A 24,756-nucleotide genomic window follows, 5' to 3' on the forward strand; every position below is an offset into this window, starting at 1 on the left:
TCTATTCTTTTGTTATTCGCATGCCCGCACACTGTTTTCGTCACTCACATGCTTGTATACGCTCTAGGTCACTCACTGACCTACTTTCTTCCTTTTGTAGGTCACTCACTGACCTAGCCCCTTGGTATTTTTTTGGTCTATACTCACTGTTTTGGTTACTCCCATGCTTGCACACGCTCTAGGCATGATCTCCAAATCCTGGAGCAGGGTCCCTACGCTGGTTTATTTGGCGGGCCCCTAGCCAGACTTTTTACGGGTCTTTTATAGTGAATTTTTAGCATTAAAAAAAACAAAAAATGATGGCGATTGTTCCGGGCCCTGTCAGCCGTGCCCTTGGGGGGGCGTGGCTTTAGGTCACTCTTTTGTCACCAGCATGCTCACACATTGTTTTAGTCACTCACGTACTTGCACTCGCTTTCGATAGGTCACTCACTGACATACTTCCTCCCTTTCTAGGTCAGTCCCATGCTCACACACTGTGTAAGTAATTATTTTTAGGTCTCTCATTGACCTGGTCCCTTGCTCTTTTTTTGGTCCAAACTCACTCTTTCGGTCACGTCCATGTTTGTACACGCTCATAGGTAACTCCTATGCTTGCACACGCTCTAAGTCACTGTTTTTTGTCATCAGCATGCTTCTACACTGTTTAGATCGCACACGCTCTGGGCATAGGCAACGGAACCTAGGGGGCTGGGGCCATTTGAGCCTCTCCCAATAAATTTTGTGAGGAGCTAAAATGTGCTTGAGTCCCGTATATACGAGACGACCAGCAACGTATAAGCCCCCTCCCCCAATGTTTTCTTAATGCCAACGCCTCTGGATCACTAGTTGCGAAGTCTCTAAGTCACTCTTCCGGTCACTCACTGACCTGCTCCTTCGTTTTATATCCCCGAGGCAGGTTTAAGGTTTCAAATATGTGGGCAATACATATTTTGCCTCCGCCAATTCTACTAATTCTCAAATTTCCTGTCTTTTCGAACTTGCTTTTGTCTGGGGGGGGGGGGGCCCAGGTACAGAAAAAAGAGAACATCGAGCCTGATAGGATGCTCCGGGTGGGGAGGAAAGTAGAAGATGACAATAATGAGATCAGTACAGTGCCGGAAGCTAGACAGGCTGCAGCTTCGGGGGCCCCGAGGTCTGCCGGCGGCCTCAAAACTCTTCTTTTTTTGGAGAAATTGAAGGTAATAGAACCCCATCACCTTGTGCCTCATCAAGCTAAAATCCGGGGGCCCTGGATCAATACCTATCATTTTTGAAAGAAACCATGTATACTGCCGAAAGTATAGCCCGGGGCCCACCACTAAAAGTCGGGGGGGGGGGGGGCAAGCTGGAAAAAATTCTATAAAAGTCGGTTTTGAATAAGCTTGACAATAAAATTCTTACAAATAAATCTAAAAAATTTAAATTTATATGGAAAATTTATAAACTAAGTTTTGATTTTTTTTAAAGAGAATATCTAACCAGTTACGCCACTGCCAAGCCTAACTTAAAACGAAAAATCCGTTTCTTCTCCATTTTCCCTCAAACAACTAAAATAATTCTCTCACTAAAGACGAGTTTACTCGAAATCTATCAACACATATAACAACATTCATGCCGCTATATCCGAATTCACTCTCCCGTAAATGGCTGCGATCACTCTTTCTCCTTGTACAAGAGGAGCGAGTCTCTCTCTCTCTCTCTCCCCCCGGAGGCAGCCATTACAGTCACTCCAGGTTTATCCCGAATAAACATGATTCCCTACATATTTCATTAGTGTAATGTTACTCATGATATCCATGTAATTCTCGTCAACACATGCATGTTTTCCATAAACTTTTAAAAAATAGAACAAAAAATTAGTTTTCCTTTACTCACCTGCACTGACGTATCCCGCCTCGAAAAGGGCGACCGAAAAAGCCGTGAATATCCATAACCTCATGAGCGACGACATCATGTCGGGAGTGAGCGGAAAAACATGTAAATCACATTCACAGAGCACATGAATTAAGAAACAAATAAAACAACCATTATCATCGGTAATGATGGCAAAATATTGATTACGCCATCGATTTTCACTCCACAATAAAAACCAGCACCAATTTTTTCCGACTAATTATTCACTGGAAAAAATAAATAAATTACGTAAAGAAATTCGCTATAACATGGCGTAAGTTGAGTAACACATTCACACACACACACACACAAATACACACACAATTAATGTGTATTAATTTCCGCAATTATTCCGGTCGAAATGTATAGTATTCATTTGAAGCGCGCCGTTCCGCTGCGTGTTGCGAAAAACTGACTGGTTTTCTGGCTATAGTATAGTAATACAGATGTGTGTATGGGATAGAGAAAAGAAAGAAAAAGGGGAAAATGTAGGGATTTTTGTAGTGACGTCACGGCTTCAAATCCCTATCTCAAGGAAGCGTTTTTCCCTACGTGATGTAGGGGATGAAAGATTGTTATTACGCGGCTATTTTCGTGCATTGGAATTCGTAGTACGCATTCTGTAGCACGTGTTTTTTTTGGATTTTATGATGTAATTATCATAATTTCATAATTTATAAGGATTTGTGAACGAATTTATATTTTCTATGTCATTTATGTTGATGGCAAAACTAATTTTCTTCTTTTACTGATTTTTTTTTTTTTTTCTAAAATTATTTCTAATTTTTTCGATGCATTTCTTTCAGGTATAATTTGTAAATTTTTCTTCTTAAATTATTTCTGAATTCGGAAATTATATATATTTGTAATACATAGTGGTATTTCTGATATTATTTGGTATTTTTATGTAATTATTTACGATTTTTATTTCAGAAATTAGTAATGAATTTTTTTTTTTGACATTATTTTTATTCATTTTTCTACAATTATTTTCAATTCATTTTTCTACAATTATTTTCAATTCATTTTTCTACAATTATTTTCAATTCATTTTTCTACAATTACGTTCAATTCATTTTTCTACAATTACGTTCAATTCATTTTTCTACAATTACGTTCAATTCATTTTTCTACAATTACGTTCAATTCATTTTTCTACAATTACGTTCAATTCATTTTTCTACAATTACGTTCAATTCATTTTTCTACAATTACGTTCAATTCATTTTTCTAAAATTACGTTCAATTCATTTTTCTACAATTTACAATTTTGGTTAGTTCAACTCGTTTTTCTACAATCTACAATTATTTTAACTCGTTTTTCTACAATCTACAATTATTTTAACTCGTTTTTCTACAATCTACAATTATTTTAACTCGTTTTTCTACAATCTACAATTATTTTAACTCGTTTTTCTACAATCTACAATTATTTTAACTCGTTTTTCTACAATCTACAATTATTTTAACTCGTTTTTCTACAATCTACAATTATTTTAACTCGTTTTTCTACAATCTACAATTATTTTAATTCATTTTTCTGCAATTATTTTCAATGCATTTATCTACAATCTAGAACCATCTTCAATTCATTTTTCTACAATTGTTCTAACTCGCCTTTCTGCAATTATTTAAACTCGTTGTTCTACAATCTGCAATTCTTTTAAATGCATTTTTCTACAATCTCAATTTATTTTCAATACATTTCTCTACAATCTCAATTTATTTTCAATGCATTTCTCTACAATCATTTTAAATTAATTTTCCTATAATCATTTTCAATTCATTTTTTGACAATCTACAATTATTTTAACTGGTTCTTCCTCAATTATTTTCAATTTATATTTCGAAAATTAATAATTCATTTGTCTACAAGTATTTTTAATTCGTTCTTCTACAATCACTTCTGATTTACATTTCAGAAATTATTATTAATAAAATCATTTTTCTACAATTGTTTCTCATTTCTATATTTGTGAAATTATTTGTAATTATTTTTTCCAAAATTATTTTCGATTCGTTTTTCTATAGTTATTTCTGATCTATATTACGCAAAAGATTTCCGATTCATTTTTATGAAATTATTTCAAACCTATTTTTCTGATTCAATTTTCTGAAAAATTATTTCCAGTTCATTTTTGTAAAATTGTTCTTGACTTCTAACACATTACTCTAGAATCATTTCTGCTTTTTAATCGGAAATAATTCTTGATTTCTATTTCTGAAAATGTTTAAATGTTTCTAATTAATTTTTTAAAATTTATTTCCGATTTATATTTTTCATGTCTTTCCTTAACGATGTAGCTCATTTTCTTTTTTCAAACATGATTTCTTTTCCAATAATTACTTATAATACTGAGTACTTTTGTTTCTTCTACTAATAGAATTCGAAATTTATTTTGTGCACTTATAAAATTTCCAATTTCTTTTTTATTGTGATATAATTTTCAACATATGAAGTGACTTAATTTATTTTTCAAAAAATGTTTTGTCTATCTTTTTCTTTAAAATTATTTCCGATATTTATTACTACGAAAATTATTTTCTTTTTCTCTCTTTCTGTTGTTATAGTTCCTAATTTCTTTTTCTGAAATAATTTGTAATTTATTTTTGCGTGAAATAATTTGTAATTTCTTTTTAAAATCATTTTTAATTCCTTGTTTCTTCTGACATTCTTTTTCGATTCGGACATTCCGATTATCTTTTTTGTCGGCGTAATCAGTAACTTTTTCTTCCGAAATTATTTCCGATTCTGGAATTCCTAAATTTTTTTTGTTAATTTCCTTTTCTGAATTTTTTTCTGTTTATTTCTATTTCTGAATTTTTTTCTGTTTATTTCTATTTCTGAATTCTTTTTTTTTAATTTCTGTTTCTGAATTTTTTTTTTTTAATTTCTGTTTCTGAATTTTTTTTTTTAATTTCTGTTTCTGAATTTTTTTTTTTTAAATTTCTGTTTCCGAATTTTTACGATTTGTACTTCTGTTTCAAAAATCAGAAAAATAGAAATCGGTAAAAATTCAAATTTTGAATTTTTTCGATTTCTATTTGTGAATTTTTTCAGATTTCCATTTGAACTTTTTTCAGATTTCCATTTGAACTTTTTTAACTTGTGTTTCTGAATTTTTTTTTAAATTTCTAGTTCAGAATTTTTTTCCGATTTCTCTTTCTGGAATTTTTTTGATTTTTGTTTCTGAAATTTTTTCGGATTTCTATTTCTGAATTTTTTTCTATTTCTATTTTTATACACAATATATAGTATTCTTCTCATTAATTTTTATTTTCTTATTCCGGTGGGGGGGGGGGGCCTCCCGATCTCTGGAACCCTGGGCAAGACATGGATCCGGGAATGCGGGTGAACATCCCTCCCAAGTGCTGAATTATATGGGAAAAATAGCTCTATGTAAAATATGGGACGATTCAGCGAACCTGCACAATAAATCGAACCACCCGACACATTACCCCGGGTCCACGCCTACCCTGCGTTGTAGTTCAGCGAGTTTTCTTTTTGTGAGAATTTTATGCATGGATGCCGGGGCAAAGTGATGTTCTGGGGGGTCCACACTTAGCTGCTGAAGTAACAGCTTGCATACCTACATACATTTGAAAATCATAGTACCAGATCTCATCATGTAGCCCCGTTATGGATACGAGGCCCTGGGTCATGTCCACATGGGTTAAGATGAGCCTGCGAAAGTAGCAGGGGTGTTGGAAGTGCTTTATACCAGTGGGGGTTCAGCTTGAACTTCATATAGAAATTTTGGTTCCTGGATAAAATCAGTTGGTGCTCAAGCCGAGGTACCAAACACTGGGGAAGCTCGAGCAGGGCTGTAACTAGATGCTTGGTCAGCCGGGAAGAGCACGCATTTTGGCAGCCCTTGAAGGGTGAAACTTTCATCATTAATCCCCCCCCCCCTGCTCCCTCCCCCGTTTCGGTCTTGTCGCTCGAGCACCCACAGCACCCCCGGCTCCGACGATACTGCTTAAAGTAGCCAAACTTTTTCCCCCACCATATTTTACTTGATAAAATTTCATTTCTTTAAAGCCCTGTGGCCCATTTCATCTGATTTTCACCGTGCCCCCCCCCCTCCCTCTAGAAAATCTCAGGACCATAAGAGAGCCATATGACCCTAGATTGAGAACTATTGGGCTCTAGGAACAGTGCCGTCTTAACGCATGGGCCCACCCGGGCGCCTCAAGAGAACAGGGGCCTCACAAAAATGAGATCCGGTTGAAATTTTCTAGGATTTACCAGGTAGGGCCTGAGAAAAACCACTTGGCCCAGGGGCCCATGATACTCTTAAGACGGCCCTGTCTAGAAACCCTACCCCCCCCCCTAACCAGGTGTTCTAAATTTAAAAAAAAAAAATTCTCTCTAACTTCTAACATAATTCATTATAATTATGTGAGGACCCCCGAATTATAATTATGTGAGGACCCCCGATAACTTCTTTGTTCAGAACCCCCCCCCCCCCCCATCCTTCCCAAATCATCAAGAAACTTAGAAAGAGCATCCAAACTCAATTTGAAATACCTGCAACACTCTTGCCCAGGGGGTTCCCATTCTTTGCATTACAAATACGTTTTTCCCTAACTTAATAAAGAAAATCCCCCAAAAATCCCTTCCTTTCAGATCTTGCTGAACGGAATTCTTTAGGTATTATCTCAACGAAGAATCTTGGGGGGAGGTTGCGCCCGTCCATTGTCATTATGCGCTTGTGAATTTTTAAAGAAGCCTTATCTGGTATTTGTGGCCAGGCCTCAAAATACCACAAAGACCACCAGATGATCAGGCTCATTGATAAAAAGATGGTGCACATTATTTTCTTGAGCCTGATTGACTGATAATGATGTTTTTTGGCCGAGCCTTAAATGCCTTCGATGGACTGTCTCTATTGTAGGCCTCACAATTTCGTCCACTCGGCCGGGCAGATTATTGTATGAATGGTCAAGTCGAAAAGGGGAATGCGGGACATTTCATTGGTTTGAAACGTGCTGCGGACCAATTGGGTTATCTGGAAATGTGCTTCGAGCCATTCAGGCGATCTGAAAATGTACCTCGAGTCACTTGGCTGATTTGAAAATGTGCCGCGGGACCCTTGAGTTATCTGGAAATGCACCGTAAGTCACTCAGGTTATCTGAAAGTGTGCCGTTGGCCGGTTGAGTGATCTAGAAATGTGGTTGGGCCGCGGCAGGCTCAAAATTTGGCAGGGTGGAGGGTAGGTCATGCTTTATTGACATCAGTGTCCAAGAGAACGGGCCCGCCTGCCTCCCCCTCCTAGTTGCGGCCATGAGATCTCATTATCGTGAAGCCCCTCCCCGCATGAAACAATGCGTTATGACGGCACTGTTTAAGTGTAGGGGCCCCTAAACAAGCAGTATTGCGGGTCCCCAGAACTTATACTTTCAAAAATTATAGTACTGAATTCATGCCCCCCCCCCATAATGGTGGGGCTGACAGGGCTCTAATCCTTGGACCCGGGACAATTCTTATCATTTTTTTGACTTATTTTTTAAATTAACTAAAAAGGGCTCGTGAAAAGTGTAACCGTTGGGCCTTCCACAGATCCTAGCCTAGGGCCCTGCTCCAGGTTATGGCAAGGTCGTCTCAAGAGCACCGTGGGCCCCCGGGACAAGTGATATTTCTGAGGCCCTACTTAGCCAATTCTCGAAAAATTCAACTACCTCTAGTTTTTCCGAGGCCCCTCGTCTCTTGAGGGCCCCCGGGTGGGCCCATGCGTTAAGACGGCACTGGGCTATGGCGGGTCATGACTAAATTTCACTACCACGAGGACTCGTAGATGCATGTACTCCCTATACGTAAAGAAAACACTGTCCGAGACTAGGTGCCCCGAATGGGCAGTTATGGGGGTTTCAGAAATTCGTGGTCACGGTCGGTTTGTTGTTGTTGTCGTCGTCCTCCCGAGTGGAAGGAGCCTCCGGACAACCTTGCGGCATCCGTAAAAAAAAAAATTTTAAAGCTCCATCAACCAACCGTTCGGCTGCGGAAGTCTCAACCAAATATTTGCATCGTAACGGATAACGAGGGCCCAGTGTTTAAGGCTGAATAAGCCGAATATTTTTTTTTTTACGGGCCGTCGAAAAGAAGAGGCCTTGCTTTCATTTATCGAAAGTAAAGGTATTTTTAGACACACGCCAATTTTTCCTCCACAAAAACGAAATTCATTCCCATGGTGTTTGGCAACGCGTCGACGTCACACTGACCTTGCAGTCTGATTTGTGAAGGACGCGCCGCTTCGAAAAAAAAAATGGCCAGACGCGTATCATTAGGGCCGTTTTGGGCCATAACTTCCTGTTTTTCGAGCCGCTGGTGATAAGCCGCGGAAAAGAATTATTTATTTACTTATTTTCCTATGGCTTTTTGATTGTAGTTTAAGTGCCAAGGACGTGATGAAGCGATATTTTTCCCTAATTACTTCGAAAGTAATCCACGTCGATGATGATGATGATGAGCGGCGGCGTTTCAACGGGTGGCCCCGAGCCGTAAGGGCAAATGATTGGAATTTATTTTTCATTCCGAATGCATATTATTTGTCAGTTTATTACTAGGAAATTTATTTGCATTTCGTTATTGGACATTCGATTGAAGAGAAATTTTTGCACGAGATTAAAACGAGGGCCCATAATAATTTTTTATTTTTTTTGGGGGGGGGGGTTCTTTTCTAGGAGCCGGTATGATGACGACGGTGAGCGGAACGTACTGACGTTTTGGGGACCCCATGAAATTTCTAGGAGCCATTATGATGATGACGATGTGTGGAACGTACTGACGTTTTAGGCACCCCCTCGAAATTTCTAGGAGCCTATATGATGATGACGGTGAGCGAAACGTACTGACCTTTTAGGGACCCCTTGAAATTTCTGGCAGCCTATATGATGATGACGATGAGTGGAACGTACTGACGTTTTAGAGACCCCCTGAAATTTCTAGGAGCCATTATGATAATGACGATGAGTGGAACGTACTGGCGTTTTAGGGACCCCTTGAAATTTCTAGGAGCCCTTATGATGACGACGATGAGTGGAACGTACTGACGTTTTAGGAACCCCTTGAAATTTCTAGGAGCCCTTATGATGACGACGATAAGTGGAACGTACTGATGTTTTAGAGACCCCTTGAAATTTCTAGCAGCCTATATGATGATGACGATGAGTGGAACATACTGACGTTATAGGGACTCCTTGAAATTTCCAGGAGTTATTATGATGATGACGGTGAGGGGAACGTACTGACGTTATAGGGACCCCTTGAAGTTTCTAGCAGCCTATATGATGATGACGATGAGTGGAACGTACTGACGTTTTAGGAACCCCTTGAAATTTCTAGGCACCATTATGATGATGACGATGAGCGGAACGTACTGACGTTTTAGGCACCCCCTCGAAATTTCTAGGAGCCTATATGATGATGACGGTGAGCGAAACGTACTGACCTTTTAGGGACCCCTTGAAATTTCTGGCAGCCTATATGATGATGACGATGAGTGGAACGTACTGACGTTTTAGAGACCCCTTGAAATTTCTAGGAGCCCTTATGATGACGACGATGAGTGGAACGTACTGACGTTTTAGGAACCCCTTGAAATTTCTAGGAGCCCTTATGATGACGACGATAAGTGGAACGTACTGATGTTTTAGAGACCCCTTGAAATTTCTAGCAGCCTATATGATGATGACGATGAGTGGAACATACTGACGTTATAGGGACTCCTTGAAATTTCCAGGAGTTATTATGATGATGACGGTGAGGGGAACGTACTGACGTTATAGGGACCCCTTGAAGTTTCTAGCAGCCTATATGATGATGACGATGAGTGGAACGTACTGACGTTTTAGGGACTCCTTGAAATTTCCAGGAGTTATTATCATGATGACGGTGAGGGGAACGTACTGACGTTATAGGGACCCCTTGAAATTTCTAGGAGCCCTTATGATGACGACGATGAGTGGAACGTACTGACGTTTTAGGGACCCCTTGAAATTTCTAGCAGCCTATATGATGATGACGATGAGTGGAACGTACTGACGTTCTAGGGACTCCTTGAAATTTCTAGGAGTTATTATGATGATGACGGTGAGAGGAACGTACTGACATTTTCTAGGGTCTTCTTGAAACAATATTTCTAGTCTGTATAAAATTTCAAACGTTATGGACGTTGTGGGGGAGAGCCTCCCTTTTCGCCTGCCCAGCTCAAACCAACTCATGTCTGCTACCCATGGCTCCCACAAGGGGTGGGCTGACAAGGCTCCAGCCCTGGGACCCGGGACGATTTTCACCATTTCTTTGCTCTTTCACGCTATCAATTGATCATAAAGTGGCCCGTGAAAGTGTGTCGGGGAGGGGCCCGCAAAAGATCCCAGACTAGGGGTCCTGCTCCAGGATGTGGGGGGTCATGCTTCTACCATCCGCCGAGGGCGATATTTTCTCTTGGGGGGAATACTGTTCTAGAGCATGGTTCTCAACCTGGGGCTCGCGATGCGAGTCCGGCACACTATGACCACTCGACTATCACAGCGGAAAGGGTTGGGGGGTAGTGATAGGTGGTCAAGTGGACCACAAGCGGCGAGAAGAAAAAAAAATCAGATGCTTCCCAGAACACAGTAGAACTGCCCATAGAACCAAGGCCATCTCAACGCGCGGGCTCTCGCAGGTATGGACCAGGGTAGGGGCCCTCGTGTCCAAAGAAGACTCACATAATCTGGTACTGCGATTTTAGACAGAAAATATACAAATATGAAACCTAAGTACGTAAGGTCCCCATAGCATCCCTTTGCTTAGGGCCCTGATGTCGAAACGGTCTTGCATAGAGTAAGAACAAGAAGCTCACTGAACTCTCGCCCAGGGATCCGGAGACTGACCGCATTTATAAAATATTTGCTTACTATAAATTTACTGGACAAAATCAGTTCAATAAGTAGAAATGGGGGGTCTAGATACAGGATCACCTTAAGGGCATCAGAGGCCTCCCCTCTCGGGGTGAAGTGATTTTTCTGGGGTGCCCTTACCTGGCTAGAAATACTGCTATACAATGTGCCATCTTAACGCATGGGCCCACCTGGGCACGGCCCAGGGGCCTCACAAAAATTAGATCAGGTTAAAATTTTCTAGAATTTACGAGGAAGGACCTCAGAAAAACCACTTGGCCCGGGGCCCACGATGCTCTTAAGACAGGCCTGCCCTCGGGCCGTGTCCGGGTGGGGACCATGCGTTAATACGACACTGCTCGTGGAGGGCAGGATAAGACGGAGCCCTCCCCCCCACATTACTTAAAATATAATTTATTTTACTTTTATCACACCATTTCCCGTGGAGCCCCCCCAGTAGCTCGGCCTGAAGAAAGCCAATTCAACAGCCAATACTTTTGACACCAAATTATTATTATTTTTATATTTATCGCCAAGAGATGCATGTGTTTGTGTCACTTCTTGTCATCAGTTGGCGAGAAAAACAAAAAAAACAAAAAAATCTCGTCACCATTAAATTCGGAGATAAGACGAACCTCCCTCACTGGACGTCTTAAACTACAGGAAAACGGCAATTACACTAGATTGGATACTGTTACAGAAATTTGATGGAGGACATGTTGGATGGAAATGAAACGTTAACGCTTTCTCCTGTCACACTTGAAGCCAAAAGAAGAGACACAGAGAAATGAGGTCACAGACATTTTGACCTTTCGATGGCGATGGCTCCTCAAGTGTCGCTCTTCATGTTCGTGCACTAAGTGTGAATCTGTAGAAGTAGTTGAAGACAAGACATATAACGTTACACATTCGCTAAAAAAGAACTCCGGTGGGGTTCCAAGAAATAAACATCAATGTTAATGTGTGTGCGTGTGAGGTGATCTACTTTCACATGCGTCACATAATCAAAAGGGTTGACGAATCTGTCAACAGTGAAAATGCAGTCGTCACAAGTGTTTTTTTTTTGCTGTCTTTGTTGTACACATACAAGGACATCGCACGATGGAATGTCTTTCTTACCTTTGATGCTGACCGTGACTGTCTTCATTAAGGTGTCGCCGATCCCGTTGCTGACTTGGCACTGGTACAATCCGGAGTGCTCGTGTCGTACTTGGTACAGAGTCAGGGAGCCGTTGGTGTGCGCTTCCGAATGATGCTTGGCGGTGGTTATCGTCGTCCATTGGTCCGGTTGGGATTCTGTAAAATCATATGTTAAGTTTCAAACACCAGCTTGTGATAAGTACTTACTGATAAATTCTAATACATACTATGCACGGGAAGGGGGGGGGGGTGGCCCTCTCAAACAAGGCCACTCTTAGTTCGTTATACCGAGGTTCGATTTCGTTAAACAGGTGTGAATTATAGGAGTTATTTCGGAATGTGCGGAAAAATTCGTTAAATCGGAGTTCGTTATAACTAGTTCAGACTATGACTCACTTATTGTCATCTAAATAATAGGCATAAATCTTATCACAGCAATGAGACCGATTTATCATATTTACCGATACGAAATGTTGATTATGCATAATAACCGGCAAATGTGAGGAATTTTAACCGGCAAATGTACGATTTCTCAAATTCATATGTACCAACGAGGCTCGGGTATTTTGCATAATCACCGGTAAAAGTGATAAATTCAGGGGAAATTTATCAAATTTATCAAAATGATCGGTGATTATGCATAATAACTGTATTTATCACATTAACGTAAAATAAAACGTGCTATAAATTTTATTTCCTACATGAGAAATCAAAAATTTCAACTCAAAAAAAAACTTTGCTAACGCAATTCTGATCTTAGCCAATGAGTATAACCCCAGGGCCACCGTGTGCCTTCCCGGATCCCGGGGCAGACTTTTTTTGGGGCTTCTCTTGAAAAAGTTATAATTACGCAAAACAAATGTAAACTTTTGTGGGGACCCCATTCGGCTCGAGCCCAGGGGCAGTGCCACAGCCTAGTTACTGCCCCCTGCATAACCCCGTGAACTTCGAGGCGCGAATGCGAGAGCCTATCTCTCCCTCCTTTAAAAAGTCTCGCCACAGACAGCAACAGACCTACAAACAGGTACAAATGTAATTCAATCATTACACTTCACTCCTGAAATATAGATGGCAGCACTAGAAACGCACTCAGACTGTTAGGTACACACACTTACACTTCCGGCACAACTCACTATGTAGTAAATTGCCCATAGATGGCGATAGTTGTGCTCGGTTTGAAAGGAAGAAAGACAACTGGTAACGTTTTTTTGAAGTGAATATTAATGATGGTAACTTTTTCCCGTACCTAAGAATGCGATTTCCCGTATTTTTCACGACGATACGACTGTTTTCGGGAGATGGGGGGGGGGGGAAGGGCAACACCGAAATTCCCTGGCTCTCCCCTTCTTTCGTTTCACCACGGCCTTGGGCTTTAGGAATCCAAATAAAGAGCCCGTTTCGTGCGCAACAAGAATATGACCCAAAACACGACGGCAGTATGTTGATGACTAATCACGCGAAGATTCGGGACCTTCTTTCCGATACAAGGTCATACTTGCGAAAACGCCCGTTCTTTGTATGTATGTATTATCATTGTGAATCCCCGTTGGAATTCAAGCCGCCACACATGTTTTCCAACTCATTATGAGGAGACCAATGACCGCGGTATGAGTCATTTCGCGAGAAACCGTCATCGTTCATCATTAATACAATGGCTGATGAAAGAATAACATTGGCCTTCACTTTCATTTTCCTAGTCGTAATATTAACGCGGTGTTACCCTACGTGGACTACATCACCCCGTCGGGGGGGGGGGGGAGATGGAAAGATCCGGGGGGATTGGTGGGAGCTGTGGATTTAGTATAGGACCATATAGGTTTGTTTGAGTGTTGGGGGGGGGGTAGCGACGAGACGGAAAGTTTTTCAAGAGGGCGATGGAACAAAATGTTTGGGAAACTACGTATTAGCGTACAGTCAGAGGCATGTCTCGGGCTTCGGGGGATGGGGGCAAAAGCAGTGCAGCCCAAGATGGTAAGTTCGGAGGGGCGGCGAATTTGATGGTCAAGAAAATTCAAGGACAATTCAATTATGGTCAAGGACTAGAATGTGAGAAACTGAACCACAAATCTCCGACTCTGTTTAGAGAGTGGCGGATCACGTGACCTATCAAAAGAGAGTGTACCCAGAGAGCGTGTAAGCACGTAAGCAAACAGAAGGGTGACCTTAAGAACGAGGGACTAGGTAAGTGTGAGACCAAGAGTGACGTAGAGAGTGTGCAACCATGTGAGTGACCAAAAAACAAAGTGAGCATGTGAATGACCAAATGAATCTAGAGAGCGAGGAGTTAGGTCAGTGAGTGGCCAAGAGAGTGTGCATGCATGGGAGCAACCCAAAGAGCCACGTAAAGAAAAGGCCACAACCGGGAGGGGATCGAGGCAGGTCTGTTGCCCCGAGGGCAGGATCAGAGGCAAGAGCTCTCCCGACACATCATCCTGGATTTGCGCCTGACCAGAGAGGGGGGCGCGAATTTCACACCGCTCTCCTTCACCATTACAAGAGGTGAGGGCGGCAAAAATGCGCGCTTGATCCAGCTGACTAGTAGCTAAGAATCTAGTCGTAGCCCAGGGCAGACAATGAGGAATCCCGTCAATCACATACCAAAAGAGTGACTTTTGGCTCAGCAACCCTATTAAAAAAGCAATTACAAACAATATATACACATGATAAAATATTATACAATGCCAATAAAGAATACTTATGGTTGTCTTATTCTAAGTATGGACAGAGCTTCTCGATTCACCCCAACATGTTTATCGTATTTCTTTTTAAACGTGTCAATTGTGTTACGATTTACTACCTCCGGGGGTAAGCTATTCCATTTATTAACAGCCCTATTGGAGAAAAATTCCTTGCGACACCATAACCTCGCATTGTCCCTTACCAATCGATACTGGAGTCCCCTTGTAAAAGCAGTTGATTGACGATGTATTAACAACTCGTGGGCCCATTTTATTCATCCAGTTGAAAGTTTTAAACTCTTCGATCATGTCCCCCTTACTCCTGCGTTCTTCCAATATGGGAACATATTCAAGAAATCAAATCTCTCTTCTTTTCTCAAGTCTTGTATACCGTAGCTCTTCTCCGCAACCCCTCAACCAAGTTCTCTGTTTGTAGGTAAGGTCTGCAAACCCTTACAACAGGTATATCCCAGTTCAGGTCGAACTAAGCCTCGGGAAAGTGGGAGAATGACTTTAGGAGAACGCGTAGAAGAGACCTTTTGAGAACAAACAATAGCATTCTAATCGATTTTTTGACCGCCGCCGGAATAATGTTCAGAAAATCTAAGCCGCTCGTCAATGAGAATGCCCAAATAAGTGATCTTAGTTGCATCGGTGAGCATTCAACTTCGTAAGTGAAACGTGAGTTGTTAACTTCAAAAGTGAGCGACCATGCATTTGTCAGCGCTGAACTTTATTCATTTGCCCATGCTGCAATCCTGTTTAGGTTGGTCTGGAGTAACTCCCCACATCGCTTTGGTTTCCGACTCCGCCCCCCCCCCTGCCCCCATTAGCTTCACGTCGTCTGCGAATCACTCACTGGAGACCATTGGATTTTATATTATGTATGCCGAATATCGAAAATTTCAACCGAACCCCATTTTTGTAAGGGTTCCGAGTGGACCCATGAGTTAAAAACAGCACTGCTACACAGACTTGTGTAGAGAGCGGCTAAATTTATCCAGCCCCCGAGCGGCAAACCATAAAACCGCCTCTGCACAAGGGCGTAGCGAGGGGGGGGGGGACTTGGGGGTCTTGTCCCCCCCCCCCCCGAAATGTGAGAAAATGACCAAAAAATGGGAAAAAGATGGCCAAATCTATTGTTCTATCACTATGTGCCCCCCGGAAATGAAAGTGGTCCCCTCCCCCGAACGAAATTTCTGGCTACGCCCCCTGCCTCTGCATATACAGTGATATCTTGGCTAACGAAGATGATTCGTTTCAGAATCACGTTCGCTAGCTGAAACGGAATTTCCCATAGGTTCCCACGGGAAATCGCTGAATTCGTTCTAGGAACTGCCTAAAATTGAAAGATAAGCCATGTGAAATGAATAATTTTCAGAATGAAAAAAAAAGAGTTCAGTTAATTGTACATTCCTAAATTGAGAAATCAAGTAAAATTGTGAAAAATAACCACGTGGGAAGTGATTGAGTCATCATGTCAGAAAATAAAACAGAGGGTAAGCGCGGGGAGGGGCGGAGGAGCACCTGTATCATCCAGTCGAGTCGACACTCGCCTTTCTATGACCTCACCCTGTTTCCAGTGAGGGCGCTACTTACAGGGTATTTCGTGAAAGTGACAACGTTTCTGTTTCCATCTCCAAGTATCAGGGGTGAAAGTCAACGACGGATTGTACGAGTACAAAATTACAATGAGTACAAAATTGTACGAGTCAATTGTACAAAGTCCACAATTGGCGGATTTTGTCCATTTCATTGAAAAAAACAAAAACCGAGAGACTGAGCTGAGATCGGTCGTTATATATGATTTCTCCAGAAATATAAAAATATTTGGGGCCTGTCGTAACGGTCGTTATAATGGAAGGGCCGTTATAACGAGCGTTGACTGTTTATGCATAACCAACACCAGTTTTAGTCTTTTGAACAAGGTGTTAGTACAACCAACACTCTCTTATCTATAGGGAGTGTTGGCACAACCCAGTCGAGTTCGTAGCCATTTGTGATTTGATCAGCAAATTTCTGTGTCTCGTACATTCAAATGCAGAAGACAAGCTCCCAGAATGCAGAATATATCTGCCCCCACTTCATTCGCAGTTGAAGATGCCTACCCCCCCTTTATTCGCAGCTGAAGATGCCTGCACCCCACTTCATTCGCAGCTGAAGATATCTGCCCCCTACTTCATTCGCAGTTGAAGATGCCTACCCCCTACTTCATTCGCAGTTGAAGATGCCTGCCCCCTACTTCATTCGCAGTTGAAGATATCTGCCCCCTACTTCATTCGCAGTTGAAGATGCCTACCCCCCACTTCATTCACAGTTGAAGATGCCTGCCCCCCACTTCATTCACAGCTGAAGATGCCTGCTCCCGCCCCACTTCATTCGCAGTTGAAGATATCTGCATGGGCTTCAATCGCAGCTAAAAATATCTAGTATCTTCGCTCCGTTCGAATCTGACTTCTTCATTCGCCGCTAAAGATTCCTGCCTCCGCTGTATCCGTAGCTGAGCACGCCCTTCGCCAGGGCTGGAACTGGGGGAGGCCAACTGCTCCAGGTAGCAAAATTTTAGGGCAGTTTTAGGTGGCAAAAAAAGAACACCGTTATAAAACCGTACATCCCGGGTGGGGTATGGGTATAACCGCCCCTTCCAAGAGCCATATAAAATGGAAATTTTCGTCTGTGAAACTTCAGCTCAAATGAACTCACACAATTCGCCCTTCCTGACACGTATCATCATATGGATATTTGCGCTAACATCCATATCGACGAAAATGTTCGTTAGCTGAATCCGTATCCGTTAGCCGAGGCAGCAAAAAATCACGAAAAAAAATAATAAAAAATCTTCATAAGCCGAGGCGTTCCTCAGCCGAGGTATACAATGTAGTTCATTCCAAAAAAGGAAATCATTACAATAAATTGCGGAATAATCGTTAAGCGGCAAATTATCGGAAATAAATCAATGAATTATCGATGGGCGCCAAATATTTGCGGCCACCCGAAAATAAACAAACGGTATCGGGCTCCGATGTGGGGGGAAGCGCGCAATAGTTTTTTATTACTATTACTTATTAACGATTGATTGATAAGCTTTTCATCGTTGGCCACGTGGGAAGATCGAAACGCATTCTTAAAGAGTTGCGTTATCCAATAACGTAATAGATAAGAAATATATATTTTTATGGATGCGTGTTTACCATTGGCTCGTTTCCAGATGACGTCAGGGACAGGATAGCCATACGTAGCGCAGTTCAATGTGACCGTTTCGCCGAGTGACGTTGAGACGTCAGTTGGTTCCTTGAGCCATTTCGGTGGACCTGCATTGCATACATCAAAGAAATGAAATCATCGCATCAATTATTTGAGTCATTATGATTGGATTTTACTGTATTTTTTTCATCATTTAAATTCATTCATTCATTAAAAACGGTTTCATTTTTTGTGAAATGGTATTTTTTTGTAATAATTTTTGTCGGAGAATGGGCTTGAGCTGCCTTAACACGAGGGCTAATTAGACCGAGACCTAAAATTTATTGCCGATTCCGATCGGCAGCCTATTTTTTAATACTCACCGAGAGGTTGGTGCGCTAACCACTCGGTGTGGGGACTCCCTGTGGTAGCGATCTTTTTCTGCATTCATGCCGCCGTCTCGGTGCCAGGATAGTTTCGACATTGGCGGACGGGTATCGAACTGGCGCGAGACCTCTAAATATCCTTTGTTACCTTACGCGAGTATATTTTCATCCATACATACTTTACATTTATTTCATGATATTACTTTCATTCATTCCGTATTTATTTCGTTTATTTTGTACTCATTTTCGTTCATTTTGTATCTTTGTCGTTCATTTCGTATCATTTTCGTTCATTTCGTATCATTTTCGTTCATTTCGTATCATTTTCGTTCATTTCGTATCATTTTCGTTCATTTCGTATCATTTTCGTTCATTTCGTATCATTTTATACTCATTTCCGTTCATTTTGTATCATTTCCGTTCATTTTGTATCTCATTTTCATTCATTTCGTATCATTTCCGTTCATTTTGTATCTCATTTTCATTCATTTCGTATCATTTCCGTTCATTTTGTATCTCATTTTCATTCATTTCGTATCATTTATGCAAATGCAGTGCTGAAATATGCAATTGCATATCTCAGCACTTTTTATATTTGGTGCATATAAAATGCATAAAAAAACCGAAAATTCATATTTTTGGCATTTTTTCTATTGATGGCATTGTACATATTCTAATGTGTTTGCAAGATTATTTTTATTTTTCCATTCTTCAAATTTTATAAAATTAATTTTTTTCAAGAAAATATTTGGCAATTTAGCATTATTCATATTTTTAGGCACTTCCAAATGCATATTTTTAGGTACTTTTAAATGAATATTTTTAAGCACTTTTAGATAAAAATTTTGCCCATACTTTGGCAATATTAGATGGATTTATTTTCATTTTCCACACATATTTTCTCATTTCATGGCATATCTCTGCACATATTTAAGTAAGATTTATCTTCATTTTCCAGCGCGTATTTATTTTAATGCATATTTCAGCATTATTTAGTTGTTCTTTAGTCTTTAGTGCACAATTTCACATTTTACTTAGTGCACAGTGACGCGTTCTTTAGTGCATACTTCTGCGTTCTTTAGTGCGTATTAATGCATATTACCGCTTTCATTAATGCATATTACCGCTTTCATAATGCATATTACCGCTTTCATTAATGCATATTACCGCTTTCATTAATGCATATTACCGCTTTCATTAATGCATATTACCGCTTTCATTAATGCATATTACCGCTTTCATTAATGCATATTACCGCTTTCATTAATGCATATTACCGCTTTCATAATGCATATTACCGCTTTCATTAATGCATATTTCAGTGTTTTTTAGTGCATATTTCAGTGTTTTTTAGTGCATATTTCCGCGTTCTTTAGTGCATATTTTTACGTTCTTTAGTGCATATTTTTACGTTCTTTAGTGCATATATCCGCTTTTTTAGCGCATATTTGGTGCTTTTTGCGTATATTTCCGCGTTACTTCGTGCATATTTTTACGTTCTTTAGTGCACATTTTTACGTTCTTTAGTGCACATTTTTACGTTCCTTAGTGCACATTTTTACGTTCCTTAGTGCACATTTTTACGTTCCTTAGTGCACATTTTTACGTTCCTTAGTGCACATTTTTACGTTCTTTAGTGCACATTTTTACGTTCTTTAGCGCATATTTCTGCGTTTTTAGTATTTTTTGCCAATGTTTTAGAGCAGCGGTTCTCAACCGGTGCTCCACGGAGCCCCGTCTGAACTCTCCAGGGGCTCCGCGGCCACTCGAGGAATATATAAAAAACTAAATTTGAAAAAATAATTATATAAATGTTTTTTAATACTAAAAGTAAATCAATATCTTTGATAAATAAATAACAAATATTCCCACGGGGCACCGCCATAGCCATTCATACACCAGAAAGGGCTCCACGAGTCAAAAAAAGGCTGAGAACCGCTGTTTTAGAGCATATAATGCGGGTTCCAATGATCAAATATATTTCTATTTTCGTTTTTCAACTCATTCCTATCAAGGACAGACGCCATTACCTCCAGAGACTATGACTGACCTCATTCGCCGTGGCGCCATCGCCAATATGATTCATTTATCCCACTGAGTCACTATCTCAAGTTGCTCAATTGCTGCAACTCGCGCATAGGTAATCATTAATGGCGGAGGGTGCTCTTCTCTCGCCTGATGAATCTGTCATATCCTCGTGAGGAATATCGATTGGCAGAAGCGCATTTGCGAGGGGATTCAGAGGGGCCCCAGGCCAGCAAGTTCGGTGGGGTGGCAAATTTCTAAAGTAAGTGGACAAGAAAACTAGTAGAATGGGAGAAGGGCGGTAATACTATAAACCCACCTGTGCGTAGAGAGCGAGGAAGGACTAGGTCAGTGAGGCCGAAGAGAGTTTGCAATGTAAATGACCAAATGAGTGTTCTGATTCTGAACGTTTGAAAGCCCACGGCCCCGTAGATTTTTTTTTTTGAGTGGATGGTCCGCTCATGCGCACGACTAATAGGAAATAAATGGGTAAAAATGAAACGACGAACAACTCACAGCGCGGTTTAACTGATGTCAGGGCCCAGTACCGGGCCGCGGCCCGACGGTTGAGAAACACTGACCTAGAAAGCAAGAGATAAGGTCGGTGAGAGATCAAAAGAGTAAATAACCTAGAGGTGTGCAAGCATTTTAGTAGCCAAAAGAAGGGACTAAAAATTAAAACTAGTCACTATGGAGTATGGAAGAATGTGAGTGACCAAAATAGTGCGCAAGCAAGTAAATAATCGGAACATCGTGCTAGTACGTGAGTGACCTAGAGAGAAAGGGTACGAGGGCTTTCAAACAAGTACAGTTCGTTGAGCAACAGAAAGTGTGACCTAAATAATTCCCATTCTCAAGCACGTGAGTGCTCAAAACAGTGTGCTAGCATGCGAATGACAAAAAGAGTGGCTTGGAGTTACCTAAAGAAATTGCAAATAGTGACCAAAACAGTGTCCAAGCACGTGAGTGACCTAGAGAGCAAGGGTACAGGATAGTGAGCGACGAAAAGAATGACATAACAGTTTCCAGTGGGTTTGCAAGCATGTGAGTGACCATACCACTGTGCAAGCATTTTATTGACTAAAAGAGTGACCTAGAGAGTATGTAAGCATGAGAGTAATCAAGAGAGTGAGTAAGCACTTGATAAAAAAAAGAATGACTTAGAGAGCCTGTAAGTATTTGTACAGGCCTGTCACCTACTAAAAGAGTGACTAAAACATTGTGCAAGGATGTGAATGACAAAAAAAGTGAGCGAAAAATTGAGGTACGTCAGGGTGGTGACCAACAGTAACACATAGAGAGTGTGTATGAGCAACCGACGGGGAACAAAACAGTGACCCCAGTGAAGGGCCGGATCAGTGAGCGTCCAAAAGAGTGACCAAGAAAGTGTTCAACCATGTGAGTGGTGACCGAAAGAGTGACTCAAAGACAGAGGGAGGCGGTGGCGAAAATTTGACTAGAATGGGGAAAACATAAATCCGCCTTTGTTGATTGGCTAGCTACCTCCCGGGTGTAGTAATCGGTGTTTTAAGGAGATCTCAAGACTTACCTCGGACACCAAGTTGAGCAGTGTACGTGTCCTGTCCGTATTTGTTCTTCGCGATGCACGTGTAGTTGCCCGTGTTGCGGACATCCACGCTCTTTATAACAAGGCGGGAGAAGTCGGAATGCTCCGTGATCAGCACGTCGGGGTTCGAATCCGTGCGTTGGCCATCCTTCAGCCAGTTGAAATTGATGTCTCCTTCACCCTGGAGCAGTCCACATATCGCCTGTACCGTCTGGCCTTCCTTGACGCTGCTTGGGAAATGGAACGGCTGTATGTGTATCCTTCCTGTGGGATTAAAACAATGCTTCAATGATGGTAATTATTTCTTTTCATAGTGTTATATAATGACTCGAAGGAACTTCGAGAGCCCGGAACCCACGAAACACTTTTGAGACCACGCAATGTTCTAACTCAGAGTTTCCGAAAGTGGACAATATCGCCCCTGATGGTTCGGGGGATAGAAGCTACGGGTATAGGATCCTATGGGTTCGTTTGAGTTGGGGGGCGATGAGAGAAACGAATCCCTGAAGAAGGGGGCGATGGAACAAAAAAGTTCTAACTCATAAATGCTCAACCCGTGGGTTACATGTGGCCCTCGCAGTCCTCACATCGGATGTCCACCTCGCAGTCATCCGATGTACACGCGACCTCAAACCTGATTTCGTTAAAATGTAATATATAAGCGGCACATTTTCCGGATCATTTAAGTGACGCGCGGCATATATCTCTTGTGTGACTTGTACAGTTCCAGAGCACTTAACCCCCTCATTTGCGGGCAACGCAAAAACCAACACCACGTCTTCTGTGACATTTTGCGGGGCACGCTATTATCGCGATCTATAAACATCGCGGATTTTGAACCCCTCGATTTTGTACAAAAAATTCAAAAAAAAAACCGGCTGGGGGAGGGGGGGGGGGTTAATTGGCTCGTTGCACATTGTCATATATCAAGTGATCCACGGTGCAGTTCTAGAGCACTTGAGTGACCCGCGGGACGTTTTTGAACACTCAGTGGTTGAGAACTGTACACACGGTATAGTTCCACATCACGGTAATGGTGTTCTTAACCGGGGGTGCGGCAGTTTTTTTGGGTTTGCGAGGAAAAAAAAATTGAAATAGCGGTGACAAATTCTGGAAAATTGAACAATTTCAAAGAATTGAACTTTGCAATTCTTTGAAAAATGTAAATCATACTTATACAGTAAAACCCCTCTTTTGACGACACTTGTGGGACAAAAAAATTCGCCCGTAAAAGAGAGGAGGCGGGGCACATCATAAGTTCGTGCTGTGAAACTGTATTAACACAAACAGTACTAGATGTGTACATTAATGAGAACCAACACTGTGTACTGTTGTACACAGAGCGCGTTGTACAACGCGCTCCAAACAGTATTAACAATAACTGAAATGGCTCTTTGGTTGCAAACGAACAAAATCCCGACCAGATAAGATGCATTTGAAGACGTCTCTCACCCCGCATTAGCCGAATATCTTGTATACGGTTATTCGACCAAATCCCTATTCGTCCCATCCCTACTGAAAAAATTATCACTTTTAAAAGAGATTATGCATAATAAAAGAGTGTTGTTGGTGGATTTGATAAGTACTTAAAATTTATTGCCTTTATCTGCGATTATGCATATACCCTAGTGCAAAGGTTCCCAAACTTTTCGAACGGTGGCCCCTATTGACCAACACATTATCGGTGGCCTCCTACATAGGCTAACCATATGTAGGGCATAGTGGCCAAGGCGAGAAAAGTGGACACTAGCTATTTCCTCCTCGTAAAATGCTGCCAAGAAGCGACGAACACCTCAACTACTCCGCCATTCTTGTCACGCTGAAGTTGGAAGCCATTCGGACTACTTTTTTTGGAAATTATTCAAGACTAGCTATAATACCCGGGGCTGCCCGGGTTGTCTTCAATTACTGGGACGATTGAAAAGTGACAAGCCATTATAAAGGATGTTCCGCGGAACCCTTGGTATATGCATATCATGCATTTCTGGAACGCATTGCTAGGGAACCACGGTAACCAAAGTAAACGTTCCGAAAGTGATTGTTGAGGCCCAAAAACCATTGTTGCCCGACAGTTTTTTGTCCATTTGGGACATTTGCCCGGCTCTGACGAAGTTTTAAAGTAGCCTACGGTTCATTCCCGGTCCTGTTTGGTACATATGCAAAATCTGGCGACGATCGGCCTAAAACTGTAGATTTGTATAAAGAACATACATACATACAGACATATATATACTTTCACATTTATATACAAGATTTGGTGACGATAGATCTAAAATTGTAGATTTGTATAGAGCAGAGATTTCTAACGTAAAACTTCTCACGGAACCCTAGATAGGCACAAGGATGTTCCGTGGAACCCTTGGTGATAATGAGGCTATTCTACGGAATTCAAACCGAGTTCAGAATATTTGTTTAAAAAAAAAGTGTGTCCCTACTGCAGTCTAAATAGCAGCCACTATGGTGGTCGAGTGTTCAGAGTGACCGACTCGAACCCCACCGTCGCCGCAGTGGTGGTCCAAACATTCAAACATCACACCTCACTCAGAATTTGTAATGTAGATATGGCACCTTTAAAAATTCACACACAACACTATATACGCGCTCAGACTGTTAAAGTCGCATCCCACTATGACTGGGTCCTGACGCAGGGTCAGATAATTCGATAATAAAAAGTCTTTGTTGGACATAAACCGCAAAATACTATCGGTAACCGCAACAACATGCGTCACTTTTTCGGAAATTTCAAAGGAAGACCATTAGTGGGGGGGGGGGGGGGAGGAAACCCCCCGTTCCGTCATTATTCTATGGATGGCCTTTGTATTGAAAGCCATAAATTATTGCTTCCCCGAGGACCGAGGACGATGCCTGGACCCAATCATAGTGGGAATACGGCTTTGAGGTACACATACTCACACTTCCGGCGCAACCCAATCGGTAGTAAATCGCCCATGGCGATAGACCGGAGTTGTGCTCGGTTCGAAAGAAATAAAGTCTAAATGGCATCATAGTCCCAAGGCG

The 24,756-nt window shown here is 41.4% G+C and overlaps 1 protein-coding gene across 2 annotated transcripts in view; it reads right to left on the minus strand.

Moving 5' to 3' along the window:
• Positions 1 to 24,756, minus strand: part of LOC149065192 (cell adhesion molecule Dscam1-like) — a 90,844-nt gene that overhangs the window by 55,360 nt on the left and 10,728 nt on the right. Inside the window, exons 2-4 of one of the 2 annotated variants that reach the window (XM_089254494.1) lie at positions 21,721 to 22,002; positions 17,769 to 17,888; positions 11,879 to 12,055 (exon numbers count right to left, since the gene is read on the minus strand). In XM_089254494.1, the coding sequence (XP_089110620.1) occupies positions 11,879 to 12,055; positions 17,769 to 17,888; positions 21,721 to 22,002 (579 nt within the window). Of the gene's footprint in view, positions 1 to 1,857; positions 2,301 to 11,878; positions 12,056 to 17,768; positions 17,889 to 21,720; positions 22,003 to 24,756 lie in introns of those variants that run through there. The other variant, XM_089254495.1, reaches the window with a different exon arrangement.

The sequence above is a fragment of the Pholcus phalangioides genome, unplaced genomic scaffold (assembly GCF_987345545.1).
Source record: "Pholcus phalangioides strain wild (caught in Gottingen) unplaced genomic scaffold, Ppha-v1.0 ptg000041l_1, whole genome shotgun sequence".
Lineage (NCBI taxonomy): Eukaryota > Metazoa > Arthropoda > Arachnida > Araneae > Pholcidae > Pholcus > Pholcus phalangioides.